Genomic DNA, 14221 nt, shown 5'->3' with positions numbered 1-14221 from the left:
CGTGTTGCAGGTTGCTTCGGAATAGGACGACGGGAGTCTGCGTTAGATTCTAGGTGGACAAATGTTGATGGGTACTTCTGTCGACGGTGTCTATCATTCTCGTCAGAGCACACAAAAGCAAAATGAACAAAACTGAATATAAAACACCATCCGGTGTTTGTGATATTTTATACACCCTACAAAAAGGCTGAAAGCTAACCGCTAACCCCCATTCCCTTTTGTTTTATACTTCAACAAATGCCGCAAAAAGAAAACAATGAACAAAACCCCCCAGTATGTCCCCTGAACGCCGGCCTTTTTTGTTTGACACCCAATGGAAGCCAAATCAACGACTACCATGCCATCGAGAAAATGACAAGATGCTTCAAATTGATGTTCAGAGAAAGAAAGAAAATATCCTCTGGTTCTGATATTCTCTCATTGAAACCCCTCATGGTATTCCCCCATTGATGCTGTTCCAAAGACTGAACGATAAGCTCTTGCAATATTAATAGTGTGAATACGCAGTTTGCTCATGTTGTCGAAAAAACTTGATGCAAAGGGAAGACTGAAGAGACGGAGAGATCGAGAGGAGGATAACCCTGCTTCTGACATGCCCAACAAACGATGCCGAGGTAGAGTCGCGTGACAAGTAAGGGGAGCTGGGTATCCGTATGGGTATATCATGCTGGTTGCTGAGAATGTAGCAAGAAAACGTGCTGCCTTGAAGTCAAACAGCAACAGGGAGCTCAGGCAGCGCCGATTTACTGCTGCTTGTTGGCCTGGCGGTAGGCGATTTGCTTAGAGTGGGTGCCCTTGACCCACGGCTGAACCTGGGCATCCCACTCCTTTTGAGCAATCCTCAGGACCTCCTTGTAGGACTCGAGGTACTCCTCAACCGACGACTTTTTATCAGCGTCGGTCATCTCGGTGTCTTTGCCAGCCTTCTTGCCTGAAGGCTTCAACATGACAACACTGGTGGCGCGCTTGGTGCAAGCGGCAACACCGAGGTCGGCGCGGGACTTGATGAACAAGTAGGGAACGTTGTGCTCCTCGCAGAGGAGGGGGAAGTGCATGATGACATCCATAGGAGAGATGTCGCCGGCAATGATGACGAGGCCGGGGGCGTCGCTAGGGGCAGTCGCGGGGGTCTTCGCAGGTGTCTTCTTGATAGCTTTCTCGCACTCCTTAACACCGCGATGGATGGACTTTACTTTCGCGCCTAGAGGAAAAAAACAGATCAGCATCGGTCTGCGCAAAAGCGAGTCGATTGGAGGCAATTGCTGCGCACGCACCCTTCTTAATGAGCTTGTAAATCTTTTTGTGAGTCTTGTCATCGGCCAGGGGGAAGGCGAATGGGACAAGCTCCTCGGCAGGCTTGATAAGATCCTCCGGATCGACCTCGACGTCGCTGTCCACCTTCGCAGCAGCGGCCTCAGCATTAAGATGGGCCTCGGCGGCACGGGCAAGCTTCTCCTGCTTGGCCTTGTCCTTTTTCTTGTCTTTCTTCTCCTTAGTGACACCGGCAGAATCAGAGCGCTTTTCCTTTTTCTTCTCAGACTTGTCCTTGCTCTTTTTCTCCTTCTTCTCCTTCTTGTCAACAATGTCGACGACTTCCTTGGTGGTCATTTTGGCGACTTTCTGAGCTCGGCGCGTGAAAACCGAAGACGGGCGGGGTGAAATAAGAGCTGTGATTACCGAAAAGTCGGGATAATACAAGCAATTGAGTCGATTAAGAGGGGAATCAACAAATATAATGCTGTCACCTTTGCGCCAGACGAGTCGAGACTTGCAGATTTTCAGATGCAAAGGCGAGCCAGAAATTTTGTAGGCCAATTGTATGCCCGTTCCGCCAGCTCCAAGAATTTCTGGCGCTAGCGGCAGTGTCGAGGTCCGTGCCCCGATGCCGAGCGGTGTAGGCGCTCGGACCATCATGAGAAAAAGGTCGGTGTTGAGGGGAGCTCAAAGGGCCGAAGATGAGCCGGATTGAGCGAAAGGTGGGTGGGGTGGGGTGTTCAATGCGGGACACTGAAAGTACCCCACCATAATTTTCCACGGTTCGTTCCCCAAGGCTGAAAGCTTGCAGTGACACATTGACTCATTCCGTTCTTCTGGAAGCAAAAGCCAAATTCCCAGTCAGTTAGGACAAGTGATTTGACAAAGAGACTTCAGCAAGACAATTGATCAGCCTATATTCTACACCGCAAAGAGACAGACAACGAGAAACACCATACCTGCCGTTTTCGAGCTTCCGCGATTTCCCAGCACGAACCGCGGGGTCACCCATCTTGTTCAAAAACATATCCTTGATCCTCAGTGGCTTATACGGTTGATACTGTTTATATTCACACACACACACAAAGCCATGCCACCATCACAGGCAAACTATGCCCCCAGCTTGGACAAGCTGATCAAGTCCCTCAAGAGTCAGCCCTATGAAGCTTCAATCGAAGCTTTAATATTGTAGGTGACTGCCTTGTGCTGCGGTGTTTTGAGCTCTTCTGACTTTTGTTCCTCTCTTGTTAGTCTCCTCAAGCGCCGCCAGGTAAAGGGCGATGACTGCGCCGTTGCGACAGCCCACATTCTCCTCCAGGTTGTTGCGCGATCGAAATGGCACGATGTTGACCAGCTCTTGGGCAGAGTCCAGAGTGTTGGGTCCAGACTTGCACGAGCTGCCCCTCACGAGCCAGTAATTGGAAATATTGTGCGCCGAGTGCTGGGCCTCATCCGCGACGAGGCAACCGAGGACAGAAATAATGCCGACGACTTGGGCAGCGATTCGGCATCCGATATCCAGAGCCTTGCCCCTACCAACCCTCCACCACAACGGCCTGCCCCAACCCCAGTCCTTATGCGCTCCAACACTGCTGCCCCAGGCGGCCTTCAGGTGTCCAAGTCCATGTTCAACATTCTCTCAGCCGCTACTGCTGCCGACACACCCATGACTGGAGCTTCAACACCACTTTCTCAGGCCCAGCCTGCCAGTGTACATGCCCTGCGAACCGAGGTTATCAATGGGATTGAGGAAATCATGGACGAGATCCAGCAGGCCGATGACCAGATTGCGAGTTTTGCGGATATCCAGATTCACCCTGGCGAGTATGTGCTTGCCTATCAGCCCACCAAGACGGTTGAGAGGTTTCTCATCAAGGCTGCCACAAGGCGGCGGTTTACTGTCTTCATTGCCAGTATCGACCCTATCGAGCCAGGAAGTGGTGAGAAGCCCTATGCGGCATTGAGGAAGAAGCTCAACTCTCACGGAGTTACCACCATCAACTTGGCCAGCAATGGGTTGATGGCCTATATTCCCAGGGTGAACAAGGTCATTTTTGGTGCCAAGGTGATTTACCAAAACGGTGGCTTGCTTGTAGACAGCGGTGCCTGCATTGCTGCTCAAGCTGCCAGAGAGTTTTTGAAGCCTGTCATTGTTCTTGGTGCCGTCTACAAGTTCTGCCCTGAGGATCCATCGGACGAGGCTGTCATTAGTGAACTCGGCAACCCATCCAGCTTTGTGAGCTATGCAGACGGTCCCGAGGTCGAGGCTCTGGATATCGAAAATACCGTGACCGATTACATCCCACCATCACTCGTGGAAGTGTACATCACCAACTTGTAAGTTGCCCTGCTGTAATGCATGGTCGGTTGAGATTTGGCCGATTCGTTAACTTTCCAATAGGGGACCACAGACACGCCATCATTTGGCTAGTATTTTGGCCGACCATTACAAGGTGGAAGATATAGGATATTCTCTCCACGACGGTGAGGTTTAAAGAAAACTGCGTGCTGTGTGCGTCACATTCTTGATCTTGAGAGGGACAGAGAACGCGACAGCTCTTCGTGGCCTCTGGCTGCGGCTCTTAATCGAGCCATTCACATGTCGTTTTATTATACCCAATGGAGCTTTGACAGGCCTAGACTAGGTGGACTGTTGACGCCTGGTAGGGCCGCGTAAGCTTCGAGGCCGAGTGGTGGTGTGGTGAGCGTGGGACCACAGAACAAAGGACTGCGGGGAGCGAATAGGGGACCGAACTATGGGGCTATGTCAGCCAAGCCTCTTGCGGTGCCCTTGTAGGCAACGGCCCCTGGCAAATGGCAGCGAAGCGCGCGGAGACCCGGGGGGACTTTAAGGTTTGTTCAGCGAGCTGGCTTACACATCCTTTACCTAAACCCATGATGGCTGGTTTGATGAATCTGACTCTCATCATCCTTTTGGCGAGCTGTCCATTCACCGCAAGAATACCAATAAATGCTTAATCGCCCCGCCTTTTTGCTGTGCCTTGACTGTTTTCTCTTTGCCCGAATCCAGTGCGTCTATCCGTAGTTATCTCAGTGTCCACCCCACCTTGGGGCTCTTTGGGACGTTGAACTCTGATTACATTACCTTAGGTTGTTGTCTTTTTTTTGTTGATCTTACCTCAACTTCCAATCATCAGCAACATGACATCCCAGCGTGCTCCCCTCGAAGACATCCCTCCCCCTCCCTACTCAGAAACAGACATCTATTCCAACACGTCCTCTGGCCCATCTCCGACCAATCCGACACCGCCCACCACCACATCAACCCTGCGAAGGAACTCATCCAACTCGGACGACACCTCCACCACCTACGACGGCGAGATTATTTACACCCCTCCTCTAACTCCCCAGTCGGCACAATCCAACACTGTTGCTGATCGTGTCGCTGCCCCCTCATCGCCGGTTGCTACCTCTCGTCCTCGGCGGATCCCAGAGGCGCAGGCATACTTCGACAGCCGGCCGCTTTCGGGTGTTTTCGTCGGTGGCCCGACAACAGTTGAGATCACCCTCGCTGCTGACCCAGCTCTGACGGATGTAGAGGCCATCGCTGGGATCGACAGGTTGACTGTCGGTGGTGGTGCTGGTGAGAATGGGGATATCACGCGGGAGGACTGGATGACGTTTCTGAATTATCTGCTGCCTGGGTTTGCGGATAGGACGAATGAACGGGTGGTGGATAGGAAACTGAGGGCGGAGGGGGTTGAGACTGGTAGTGAGAAGGGGGAGAGTGATACTAGGAGTCAGGCCGAGGTTTTCTTGCTGGAGAGGATAAGGGGGGTTGGTAATAGGGATGGTGATGGGGAGGGGGTCGGGGTGAGGAGGGAGAGGGTGGAGAGGATGGTGAGGGAGTGGAATCAGGGGTTTTGGGAGAGGAGGGGGGTGAGGGTTGTTGTTAGGTATGAGGGCGAGGGAGAGAGGGAGGAGAGGATGCCTGGGGGAAGGGAGGAGAGGTTTGATACTCCTTCGGGGCAGGGGCAGACACCAGCCGGGCAGGGACAGCAGCAGGCACGGGGGCAAGGGGGGTGGATGGGACGGTTTAGTCCTTTTGGTGGTGGGAGTGGTGCTGCTGGGCCTAGCAACAGTAACAATAACAATGACGGCAATGGGTTCAACTTTGGCGGAATCAAAGTTGATGGGGAGAGGATTAGCATCGGGAATAATTTCGTGGTAGATGGTCGGACTGGCCATCTCAAGATCGGGGGCATAGTGGCTGATACTAATGGGATTAGCATCAATGGGTGGAATCCTGGGAATATGTTTGGTGGCAGAGGGGGGCCCCACGGTCGTGGAGGAGGACCTGGGGGTTGGTGTCGTCCTCCGGGTGATGCCCGTGGGTTTCAACCTCCACCAATCATGCCGGGGATGTCATGCCCGCCTCGATGGACTTGGGGTGGTCCTGGTGGGAGAGGTGCTTGCGGCGGACAGAGGCCCGAACGTGGACAACATCACTACTTTGGTCGGGGAGGACGAGGAGGATGGTGGAACAGCCGTTGGGGACAAGGTACGACAGAGCCAGAACAGCCAGCACAACGTGGACGGGAAGGCGAGGAGGGTGTTGGCAACGTTCAACCGGCCAACCAACCTGCTCAGGGCCAAGACCGTGGAAGGACACACCAGTCTCCTTCCAAAGAGCGCCGTCGCTCCCGGTCAAGCTCTGTATCGAGCACATCATCAAGGACGTCCAGCAGTTCCGAGTCCACCATCGGCTCTCTACCCGACTATGACGACCTGAAAGACACCCAGCTGCCCGTCATGAAGACGTACCTCTCGGAGTCCCTCCATCACCCCGAACAACAGATCACACGGGAAAGAGTGCGTCAAGCAAAGCAACAGATTCGTGAGGCTCGCCGTGCCCCTGCCACAGAGATCAACGAGCCAGTCAACATGACACAGGACCGCAAGGCCCTGCGCCGTGAGGTTAAGGAGTTGATGCGAGAATGGAAGCAGCTGAAGAAGGAGCAAAAGCGTCAGCGCCGCCAGCTCCGCAAGGAGAAGCGTCAACGCCGAAGGCAAGAGAAGCGGGAGAAGCGTCAAACCAGAAAGGAGATGCGCCGGGCAGAGAAGGACTTTCACCGTCACGGTCATAGATCTGGTCCTCTTCCTGTTCCCCATCATGGTCCACCACCGCCTGGCCCTCCACCTCCCCATGGACCGTCTCATCTTTTTCCTCAGGGCTTTCCGCCTTACATGCCCCCGATGCCCCCAATGCCTCAAACACACCCCTTTGGCGCACCAGCTCTTCCCCTCGTCCCCCAATCCGAAGCACCCCCCTCCTACCGCGGTCTCTCCTTCGATGCCGCCGCCAATAGCCCCCCAACACCCACTGGATTCCCCCTTGGCCGTCCCGGCCCCCTACCGCCCGGAGCCTGGCCCCAAGAAAGTGACAACGCCACACCCCCAGAGCCCTCAACAGCAAAATACAAACGAGCCGATGAGATTGAGGATGAGATCACCGCCAAGTACTCGGATCTATTGAGCCTTCAAGAAAAGATCTCTGGTCCGGGATTCCCCAAGGGGGAGGACGAAAAGGCGGCGATCGGGCTGGAAAAGGAGATTGAGGAGTTGGCGGTGGAAATGGAGAGATTGAGGACAGAGGCGGATGAGGAGTTTGCGAGGGAGCTGGCGAGGGAGGAAGAGAGTAGACATGGGTTGTTTATGAGGGCTGAAAGGTGAGAGGTGAGGGTTTGTGTGAGTTCATGACAGTCACGAGAAAACATGGTTTCATCAGATCTTAGCGGCCGTTTTGTGTTGGAATTTGCGGTAGGTAACATTAAATAATGAGACATTAGTAAGCTCCATAACCCCCTGTTTATACTGTCCGCTTTGTGTGAGCCTTGATATCAACAAACAATGTTCACCTGTTCGAGCCCCTTTTCCACTCATGCCTAATCACAAACCAACATCACCCATATCACATCAAAACACACCTGACCGGTAGATTTTTTGTATTCCCGCCCACCCTTGCCCACGTTTCTAAACGCTCAACCAAGGACAAAACAGAACCCACATATCTAGACATCCCTTTTGAAAACACCACAAACACCTGTAAAACTAATGTTTACTCTCGTCCCTCTCCACCAACTCCCCCACCCCCAACCCCCTCCCAACCTTGACCTTGATCTTCTTGTCCTGTTCCGGATCCCTACCCACATCCCCCACCGGCTCGCCCTCGTCCTGGTCTTCTTTCGTCATCTCTTCCGAGCCATTGTTCTTCTTCTTGTCTTGCTCATCCTCGGCCTTCTCCGCCTCCAAAATCTGCTGCTTGATAAAGTCCAGATCGAGCTTCATGCAGAACGCGTCCTCCCCGTCGGCGTAGTACTTTGGCTCCGTCTTTTCCGTCTCGAACTTGAGCGTGTTGCGGTAGAGGTGGATGGCGGCTTGGTTGGAGACACGGACGTGGAGGGAGACGTAACGGGCGTTGAAGGCTTCCACCATTGCTTGTTCTGTTCACCCATCAATACACTGTGATTTGGGTGGGGGGGTAAAAGGGGGGAACATACGGCTCTGTCTCATGAGTTTTTCCGCAATACCCAGCCTCCGGTGGGTGCGCATCACGCTGAGGGAGGTGATGTGGCCGTGCTGGACGCCGTCCGTGGGCTCTTCTTCCATTTTGGCGAGGACATAGCCGACGATCTTGGGGTAGTCATAGGGGGTCTTTGCGGGGCGGGAGACGTCGACTGCCACGAAGGAGAGCTGGGGCCAGGAGAGGGCGTGGTAGAGGTAGTACTTGAGGAAGTAGTTCTCAGGGAGGTTCTCGAGGTTGGCGTGCTGGATGAGGGGGATGTCGGAGGGGCGGAGGAGGCGGATGTCCATTGTGTCTTGAGGTGAACTTGTTCGGGCCTTGTATGTACGGTATAGCTAAATAATCGAAAGCTTCGTAGTCGGCAAGCTTCGGCGTGATGCGGGCGGCGTGAATTGAACGCTGGACGGGACGGCCGTTTGGTGGGGCTCTTCTGACAAGACGGCCAAGGTGAAATTCAACGCCGCCAATGGGTGGGACTTCCCGCTGAAAGCCATGTGGGGTGGGCGCTGTAGCCGCGCAAATAGCGGGGCAGCTTCCCAGGGTAAAGAGCTTCCCCGGATGGACCTCGACCGACATCGCCAGATGCGGGGCATGTCCAACTTATACATCAAGGGCATTGTCATTCCGTGGGGGGTTACGCGGCTCTGTTATGTATATATGAAGCTATCTCCTCAAATTAATTTTATTTTCTTCCCTGTCCACGTCCAAAGAGCTCTCTCTCATCTGTGTTAGTTTTGTATAGCATTGATATCACCAAAAACATGTCTCGCCCTCTCGAAGGCAAACTCGCCATCATAACCGGCTCATCGCGAGGTATGTGTCCCTAACCGTCCCTTCTCACCACTATGCTAACAATCATCAAGGCATTGGCGCAGCCATAGCCGAAAACCTCGCCTCCAAAGGCTGCAACATAGCCCTCAACTACACCTCCCCCTCCTCTACCTCCATCGCCAACGACCTCGCCGCCCAGCTCACCTCCTCCCACAACATTAAAGTCGTTCCCATCCAAGCAGACATTGGCAGCCCGGAAGGTCCCGCCAAACTTGTTCAAGATGTCAAATCTGCTTTCTCCTCTTCAGACAACACCTTCCAAATAGACATCATCATCAACAACGCCGGCATAGCCCAAAACGCCCTCCTCTCCGACGTCACAATCCCCCAATTCGAAGCCACTTACCGCGTCAACGTTTTGGGTCCTCTCCTTCTCGTCCAAGCCGCCCAGCCTTACCTCCCCAAGGATAGATCAGGCAGGATAGTCAACATCTCTTCCGTCTCCTCCTCTACCGGGTTCGTCACCCAGTCTGTCTACGGCGGGACCAAGGCTGCGTTGGAAGCAATGACACGGACGTGGTCGCGGGAGTTGGCGCAGAATGCCACGGTAAACGCGGTGAACCCTGGTCCGGTGGAGGGGCCGATGTACGCGAGTAATGCAGAGGTTTTCCTGGAGGGGATTGAGGGTTGGATCAAGCACACTCCGTTGATGAAGGCGCAGGCGGGGGATGTGAAGGATGAGAGTCTGCCGGACGGGACGAGGGCGGCGAGGACGGGGGAGATTGCGGGTGTGGTTGGGATGCTGTGTGGGACAGAGGCGGGGTGGATTACGGGACAGGTTGTTTGTGCTAATGGAGGGATGGTTATGCTTCAATAGGGGGACACTCATACATAGAGTTCATGGTTTGTATATTTGAGAGATGATATAGATATCATTAGAGACAAGGCCGGATGCTATCGAGTTCAGCTGAATTTATTGTCTATGGTGAGCTGAGGTTCCCAGCAAAACGAGGTGGCTCATGCTAAATGCTTCCAGCCCAAACTCTTACTTCAATATGAGAAACTGGTTTGGAGGAAGAAAGCATAAAAACAAAAATGAAGCTGACACCGTCCAGGATGAGCTCTCAACCTGGAAGCTCGGCTTACACAACCAAAACGTCTCACTGCGGGGCCAAAATTTGCCCCGCGCTCGTTCGCTCGCTCCGGCCGGCTCTTTGAACTCGGCCCACCCCGCCATAGTTACTTGCCTATCAAGCCGCTCACTCACTCACTCACTCACTCACTCACTCACTCACTCACTCACTCACTCACAGTCATTCTTGACCGCATCTTACACAGTTATCCCATAATTCTATACCCTCCCATTCACACATAAAAACCATGGCGTCAAATCACCAAACCATAAACTCCGCAGAAGACCCCTTCGACTCCCTCCTCCACCTCGAAACCCAGTTCTACACCGAAGGTTACAACCAAGGCGCCGCCGATGGAGTCCTCGCCGGTCGCGCCGAGGGAAGACAGCTGGGTCTGGAAAAGGGCTACCAGAAATTTCTCGAGGCGGGAAGGTTGTACGGAAGGGCGTTAGTCTGGGCCAATCGACTGCCCAACCGTTCTTCTTCGCCACCGTCAAAACCACCTCCGGCGTCATCAGAACCAGTTGTGCCAACAGAGACCGAGACAGAAAAGAAAGACCTCCCACCACTACCCAAGAACCCCAGGCTAGAGAAGCACATCACCACACTGTATGCCCTGGTTGAGACGGAAAGCTTGTCCATGGAGAACACAGACGAGGCGGTGAATGATTTCGATGATAGGATAAAGAGGGGGCAGGGGAAGGCGAAGATTATCGAGAGGATGGTCGGGGAGAAAGCAAGCGGAGGGGAGGAGGCAGGGACAGCAAGTAAGGGGGTCACCGTTTGAATGTGGTGATGGAAAGGGAAGCTGTAGATAGACACCCACGTATACACTCATCCACGCACATAATCTCATGAATGAAAGCAACAAATGAAAAACGCGTCTCAAAGCCAGCATGCCCCGTCTGTCTATACCGCCTCTATTTTGCAGGTCTTATGTACAGCTTCTCGGTGACCTCTTTCTTTCTCCTTTCTCTAAACGACCAACCTTAGGCAAAGGTTCTGCAAGGGTAGCTGTGATTTGTTAGCACATCTCTTTCATAGGAGAGAGAAATAAAAAGAGAAAAGACCTACTCCTCCCCATAGCTCTGCTCCTCCTCCAGCTTGTACTTGTGCACATCCCACTTCCCCTCGGCATTGCTCATCGTCGTCCCGCTCGGCAGAGGTGGCAGGCCACCAGTGGCCTCCAGCACCCTCTTCGCAGCCTCGACACCGGCAGACTCGATATAGTTGGCCAGGCCAGCCTGCTTGCCCTGCTCCTGGGCGGCAACCAGAGCCTTGGATCCCTCCTCGCCAATGAGCTCGACACGGGGGGCGGCAGCGGAGCCGACGGTCAGGAGAGCAACTTGCTCGGCCTGGGAGACGACAGAGAGACGGGGGTAGTTGCGGCGGGCGTCGCGCTTCCAGTACGGGTTGTCGGCGAGGTCGCCGGCCGGGAGGGTGACGGGGTCGTCGTACTTGAGGGGGTCGTTCTGGCCGGGGGCGGGGAAGCGGTTGTAGGGGTTGAGGGGGACGCCGTTGGAGCGGTTGGCGTCGAGGGAGAGGGAGGCGCGGAGCTTCTCCCAGAGGCCGGTGGACTGGACGGTGTATTTCTGGATGGGGAAGTATCAGTACGACAAGAGGTAATTCTACGAGACTAGGTAAGCAATTGAAAACATACGGTGCTGATCTTTTGGACAGTGCCGGCCGCAGCCTTTGCTACCGCTTTGGAGGCCATTTTGGCGGTTGGGGGGTTCTGTGGTGGGGTTTTACCACTTGAAGATATTCAGAGATTCAAAGATGGGGACTTCGCTGCTGCCAACAACCAGCCTGCCTCTCACACACACACGATGATGCTCCCAGTTGCTGCGGTCTTGGCGTTGGCTTGCTTAGCTCTTAGCATATCAAAGAGCCCGCAGTTTAGCCGGGTTCAAGAAGGTGAAGAATGCCGAGCCTTCAATTGGAGAATCTGGACCGGGCTGCTCCACTGGCGCCGGGTCGCAAACGGACAGGTTTGGCCTGGGCCAGCACTTGGCACCTGGAGAACCACGTTCTTGGGGAAACGGACTGAGGAGCGATCCATCCATCTCACGGACCACCTCCTACCACCGAACTCCTCTGGCCTGGCTCCTCACAAAACCTCGACCGACTCCGCGATCACCCTTTGCGACGGGGAGCGAGATTGCACCATTCCATCACCTGACTGCGTGGGTTTTTTCAAAGTCAATGCTGTTACCCTATTGAATTTCTATGGCTAACGGCACTAACTTGAAGAGAGAGAAAGAAGAGAAAGGTGGGTGCCGAATATTGCGCCTGATTCCAAAAGCTCCCCTCGACGTAACAGCCAGCCAGCCCCCTCTCGTTGCACAAGGAGTGCGCTGGATTTTGTATGTAGGGCCGGTCCGATCGAGATCTTTTCCCTTTCTGTCTGTGTGTTGCAGAGACGGTACTCGTGCCTCAGACGGGCGTGCCATAGTACTCATTCATCATCATAATAACTTGATCTTTCAGATAATAGCTTGCTTTTGCTTTTCCTTCCCGGTCTCGGTCTGCGTCTGCAACATACTGGAACCCTCCATCCCATCCCATCTCCCCCCCCCCTCTACATGCAACGCGGGGACGGGCAATTCATCCCCGAGTTTTGCAGCAAAGCTCCTCCCGTCCGAATCGCCCTGTCCCTCGTGTGTGGCGGCGGGCGCATTCTCCAGAGCGCGCGCGCGCGCAGAAAACAAGCTCCATTTTCTCGCCTTTGTCTATGCTCCATCGCATATCGCACACACACCTTGACCTTGACACTCGCACCCCTGACCCGGGCTGCACCGCGCAACGTGATTGGCCAGCACGCTTGCGCAACAGCAACCTCCCCCCGACGACGTCTCTTCTTTTTCTTCTCTGGTTTCTCCCCTTCTTTTTTTCTTTTTCTCTTTGACTTTCTCCTTTCCCCAAACCACTTACTATTGTAACCTGCAATCCATCCCAGTCGCCTAACCTCCGCGACCCCCAACTCTTTCTCTCTACCTCCAGCCTCCAACCCCCAATCAATATTGATATCTCATCACACAACCATCAAAAATGCCCGTCGAACTCCGCAAGCGCAAAGCTCCCCCTCCTCCCCCTGAGCCTCCCGCCAAAAGGGCCACCGCTACCAAGAAGGCCGCTGCGCCCAAGAAGACGGCCGCGGCAAAGGTGAAGGACGCGGTGAAGGAAACCGTCACCAAGGTCGCCGAAGCGGCCACTTTCACCAATGGCGCTGCGGCCGCCTCTGCCGAGAAGCCTGCTGTCGGTGATGTAATCACTCTTGATGGTTTCGGGGGGGAGATCGCCCTCCAAACCGGCGACTCCACCACCCTCGCCGCGCTGGCGGAAAAGTCAAAGAAGGGAGTCGTGCTGTTTACTTACCCCAAGGCTTCCACTCCTGGCTGTGAGTTTCTTGTGTTCCCAAAACCCCCCTTCCCAATATCAATGATGGATTGCTGATGTAACGATGCCAAAAATAAAGGCACCCGCCAAGCCTGCATGTTCCGCGACGAGTACACCGCCCTGGCGACCGAGTCCGGGTTTGACATTTATGGCTTGTCGACTGATTCACCCAAGGCGAACACCACGTTCAAGGAGAAGCAGAAGCTGCCGTATGAGCTGCTCTGTGACCCCGGCGCGACGCTGATTGGGGCGATTGGGCTGAAAAAGGCGCCCAAGGGGACGACGAGGGGGGTGTTTGTTGTTGATAAGGCGGGGAAGGTGCTTGCTGCGCAGGCGGGGAGCCCCGAGGGGACGGTCAAGGTTGTGAGGGAGATTGTCGAGGGGTTGAATGGGGAAGAAAAGGGGGAGAATGGGGAGGAGAAGAAGGGGGAGAATGGGGAGGAGGAGGAGGTGGTGGTAGAAGAGGGGAAGAAAGATGAGGAGAGGGCAGAAGAGAAGAAGGAGGCGGCGGAGGCGGCGGCGGTGGTCGAGGAGGAGAAGGAAGAGGAGGTGGAGAAGAAGGAGGAAGACGAGAAGAAGGAAGAGGAAAAGAAGGAGTAAACTGTGGAGTACGTTTATTTCGAGGGGTGTTCGCGATAACGGCTTGATTCTTTTTTCTCTATGAGGGATACCTAGGTATAAAAAACGGTACCGGCAATTTTGTATTTCCATTTTTCTTTGGACACGTTTAGGAACAAATTTGATGTGCTATCAATTAATCGGTTGCAGATGCCGACTGAGCACTTCAAAGTGCTTGCAGTGCCGTCTGTGGATATGTAAGACGACCAAATACGACCCGTTCCTCGATGCATGTAGGAAACGATGCGAAATACTACCAACAGACTCTGAATCGATACATGACTCTTGCTGGCTATGCAAATAATGTAGCTCCGTCCAAAAACAAAAGTTCGAGCCAACGTCGAGAGGCGCTAGCCCCACTCAGGGGTAAAGTAAACAAGCCCCTGTCGACTCTTACCTCTGACCCAACAACTCGGATGAAAGCCAGTGGGTGAGAACTATCTGTTTTGACGCTTCCTTGTCCCAGTCTTTCACGAATTCACTCTAACGGATGGTTATGCTG

General features: G+C 54.1%; 9 protein-coding genes across 9 annotated transcripts; 6 read left to right on the top strand and 3 right to left on the bottom strand.

Annotated features, from left to right (window-relative positions):
• Positions 1–118: 118 nt before the first annotated feature.
• Positions 119–4083, bottom strand: NHP2 (snoRNA-binding protein). The gene is made up of 2 exons (XM_062888169.1): positions 1275–4083; positions 119–1201 (listed from the first exon to the last, which is right to left on the bottom strand). The coding sequence occupies exons 1-2, from the start codon at positions 1912–1914 to the stop codon at positions 744–746; spliced, it is 1098 nt and encodes a 365-aa protein (XP_062746379.1). The 5' UTR covers positions 1915–4083; the 3' UTR covers positions 119–743.
• On the top strand, positions 2044–3749 carry GCD7 (GCD complex subunit gcd7; the record flags this gene model as incomplete). The annotated part of the gene is made up of 3 exons (XM_062888168.1): positions 2044–2442; positions 2506–3591; positions 3656–3749. Exons 1-3 carry the CDS (start codon positions 2345–2347, stop codon positions 3747–3749), a joined length of 1278 nt encoding a protein of 425 aa, XP_062746380.1. The 5' UTR covers positions 2044–2344.
• A 333-nt stretch (positions 4084–4416) lies between the features above and the next one.
• Positions 4417–6948, top strand: QC762_212700 (uncharacterized protein; the record flags this gene model as incomplete). The annotated part of the gene is made up of 1 exon (XM_062888167.1): positions 4417–6948. One exon carries the CDS (start codon positions 4417–4419, stop codon positions 6946–6948), a length of 2532 nt encoding a protein of 843 aa, XP_062746378.1.
• A 48-nt stretch (positions 6949–6996) lies between these two features.
• ARD1 (N-terminal acetyltransferase A complex catalytic subunit ard1) lies at positions 6997–8355 on the bottom strand. Its single transcript, XM_062888166.1, has 2 exons — positions 7776–8355; positions 6997–7718 (listed from the first exon to the last, which is right to left on the bottom strand). Exons 1-2 carry the CDS (start codon positions 8086–8088, stop codon positions 7327–7329), a joined length of 705 nt encoding a protein of 234 aa, XP_062746377.1. The 5' UTR covers positions 8089–8355; the 3' UTR covers positions 6997–7326.
• A 36-nt stretch (positions 8356–8391) lies between these two features.
• QC762_212670 (uncharacterized protein) lies at positions 8392–9446 on the top strand (the record flags this gene model as incomplete). The annotated part of the gene is made up of 2 exons (XM_062888165.1): positions 8392–8611; positions 8662–9446. Exons 1-2 carry the CDS (start codon positions 8560–8562, stop codon positions 9444–9446), a joined length of 837 nt encoding a protein of 278 aa, XP_062746376.1. The 5' UTR covers positions 8392–8559.
• A 503-nt stretch (positions 9447–9949) lies between these two features.
• Positions 9950–10489, top strand: QC762_212665 (uncharacterized protein; the record flags this gene model as incomplete). Its single annotated transcript, XM_062888164.1, has 1 exon — positions 9950–10489. One exon carries the CDS (start codon positions 9950–9952, stop codon positions 10487–10489), a length of 540 nt encoding a protein of 179 aa, XP_062746375.1.
• Positions 10490–10566: 77 nt separating this feature from the next.
• QC762_212660 (uncharacterized protein) lies at positions 10567–12012 on the bottom strand. Its single transcript, XM_062888163.1, has 3 exons — positions 11363–12012; positions 10777–11294; positions 10567–10716 (listed from the first exon to the last, which is right to left on the bottom strand). The coding sequence occupies exons 1-3, from the start codon at positions 11417–11419 to the stop codon at positions 10692–10694; spliced, it is 600 nt and encodes a 199-aa protein (XP_062746374.1). The 5' UTR covers positions 11420–12012; the 3' UTR covers positions 10567–10691.
• Positions 11900–12468, top strand: QC762_0045480 (uncharacterized protein; the record flags this gene model as incomplete). Its single annotated transcript, XM_062883417.1, has 2 exons — positions 11900–11974; positions 12329–12468. Exons 1-2 carry the CDS (start codon positions 11932–11934, stop codon positions 12466–12468), a joined length of 183 nt encoding a protein of 60 aa, XP_062746373.1. The 5' UTR covers positions 11900–11931.
• Positions 12469–12753: 285 nt separating this feature from the next.
• Positions 12754–14186, top strand: DOT5 (thioredoxin peroxidase dot5; the record flags this gene model as incomplete). The annotated part of the gene is made up of 2 exons (XM_062888162.1): positions 12754–13102; positions 13181–14186. The coding sequence occupies 2 exons, from the start codon at positions 12754–12756 to the stop codon at positions 13699–13701; spliced, it is 870 nt and encodes a 289-aa protein (XP_062746372.1). The 3' UTR covers positions 13702–14186.
• Positions 14187–14221: the final 35 nt, after the last annotated feature.

The sequence above is a fragment of the Podospora pseudocomata genome, assembly GCF_035222375.1.
Source record: "Podospora pseudocomata strain CBS 415.72m chromosome 2 map unlocalized CBS415.72m_2.2, whole genome shotgun sequence".
NCBI classification, from domain to species: domain Eukaryota; kingdom Fungi; phylum Ascomycota; class Sordariomycetes; order Sordariales; family Podosporaceae; genus Podospora; species Podospora pseudocomata.
Note: the sequence above shows the minus strand (reverse complement) of the source record. Positions and strands in the feature narration are given on the sequence as shown.

What these genes read in the sequence shown, in the direction of transcription:
- QC762_212660 (XM_062888163.1), bottom strand. Translation starts at nt 11,419, where the DNA reads ATGGCCTCCAAAGCGGTAGCAAAGGCTGCGGCCGGCACTGTCCAAAAG. An exon ending in CTGTCCAAAAGATCAGCACC is followed by an intron (nt 11,295 to 11,362) that starts GTATGTTTTCAA and finishes TTCCCCATCCAG; the next exon opens with AAATACACCGTCCAGTCCAC. An exon ending in GAGCAGAGCTATGGGGAGGA is followed by an intron (nt 10,717 to 10,776) that starts GTAGGTCTTTTC and finishes AACAAATCACAG; the next exon opens with CTACCCTTGCAGAACCTTTG.
- NHP2 (XM_062888169.1), bottom strand. Translation starts at nt 1,914, where the DNA reads ATGATGGTCCGAGCGCCTACACCGCTCGGCATCGGGGCACGGACCTCG. An exon ending in TTACAAGCTCATTAAGAAGG is followed by an intron (nt 1,202 to 1,274) that starts GTGCGTGCGCAG and finishes TTTTTCCTCTAG; the next exon opens with GCGCGAAAGTAAAGTCCATC.
- ARD1 (XM_062888166.1), bottom strand. Translation starts at nt 8,088, where the DNA reads ATGGACATCCGCCTCCTCCGCCCCTCCGACATCCCCCTCATCCAGCAC. An exon ending in AAAACTCATGAGACAGAGCC is followed by an intron (nt 7,719 to 7,775) that starts GTATGTTCCCCC and finishes ATGGGTGAACAG; the next exon opens with AACAAGCAATGGTGGAAGCC.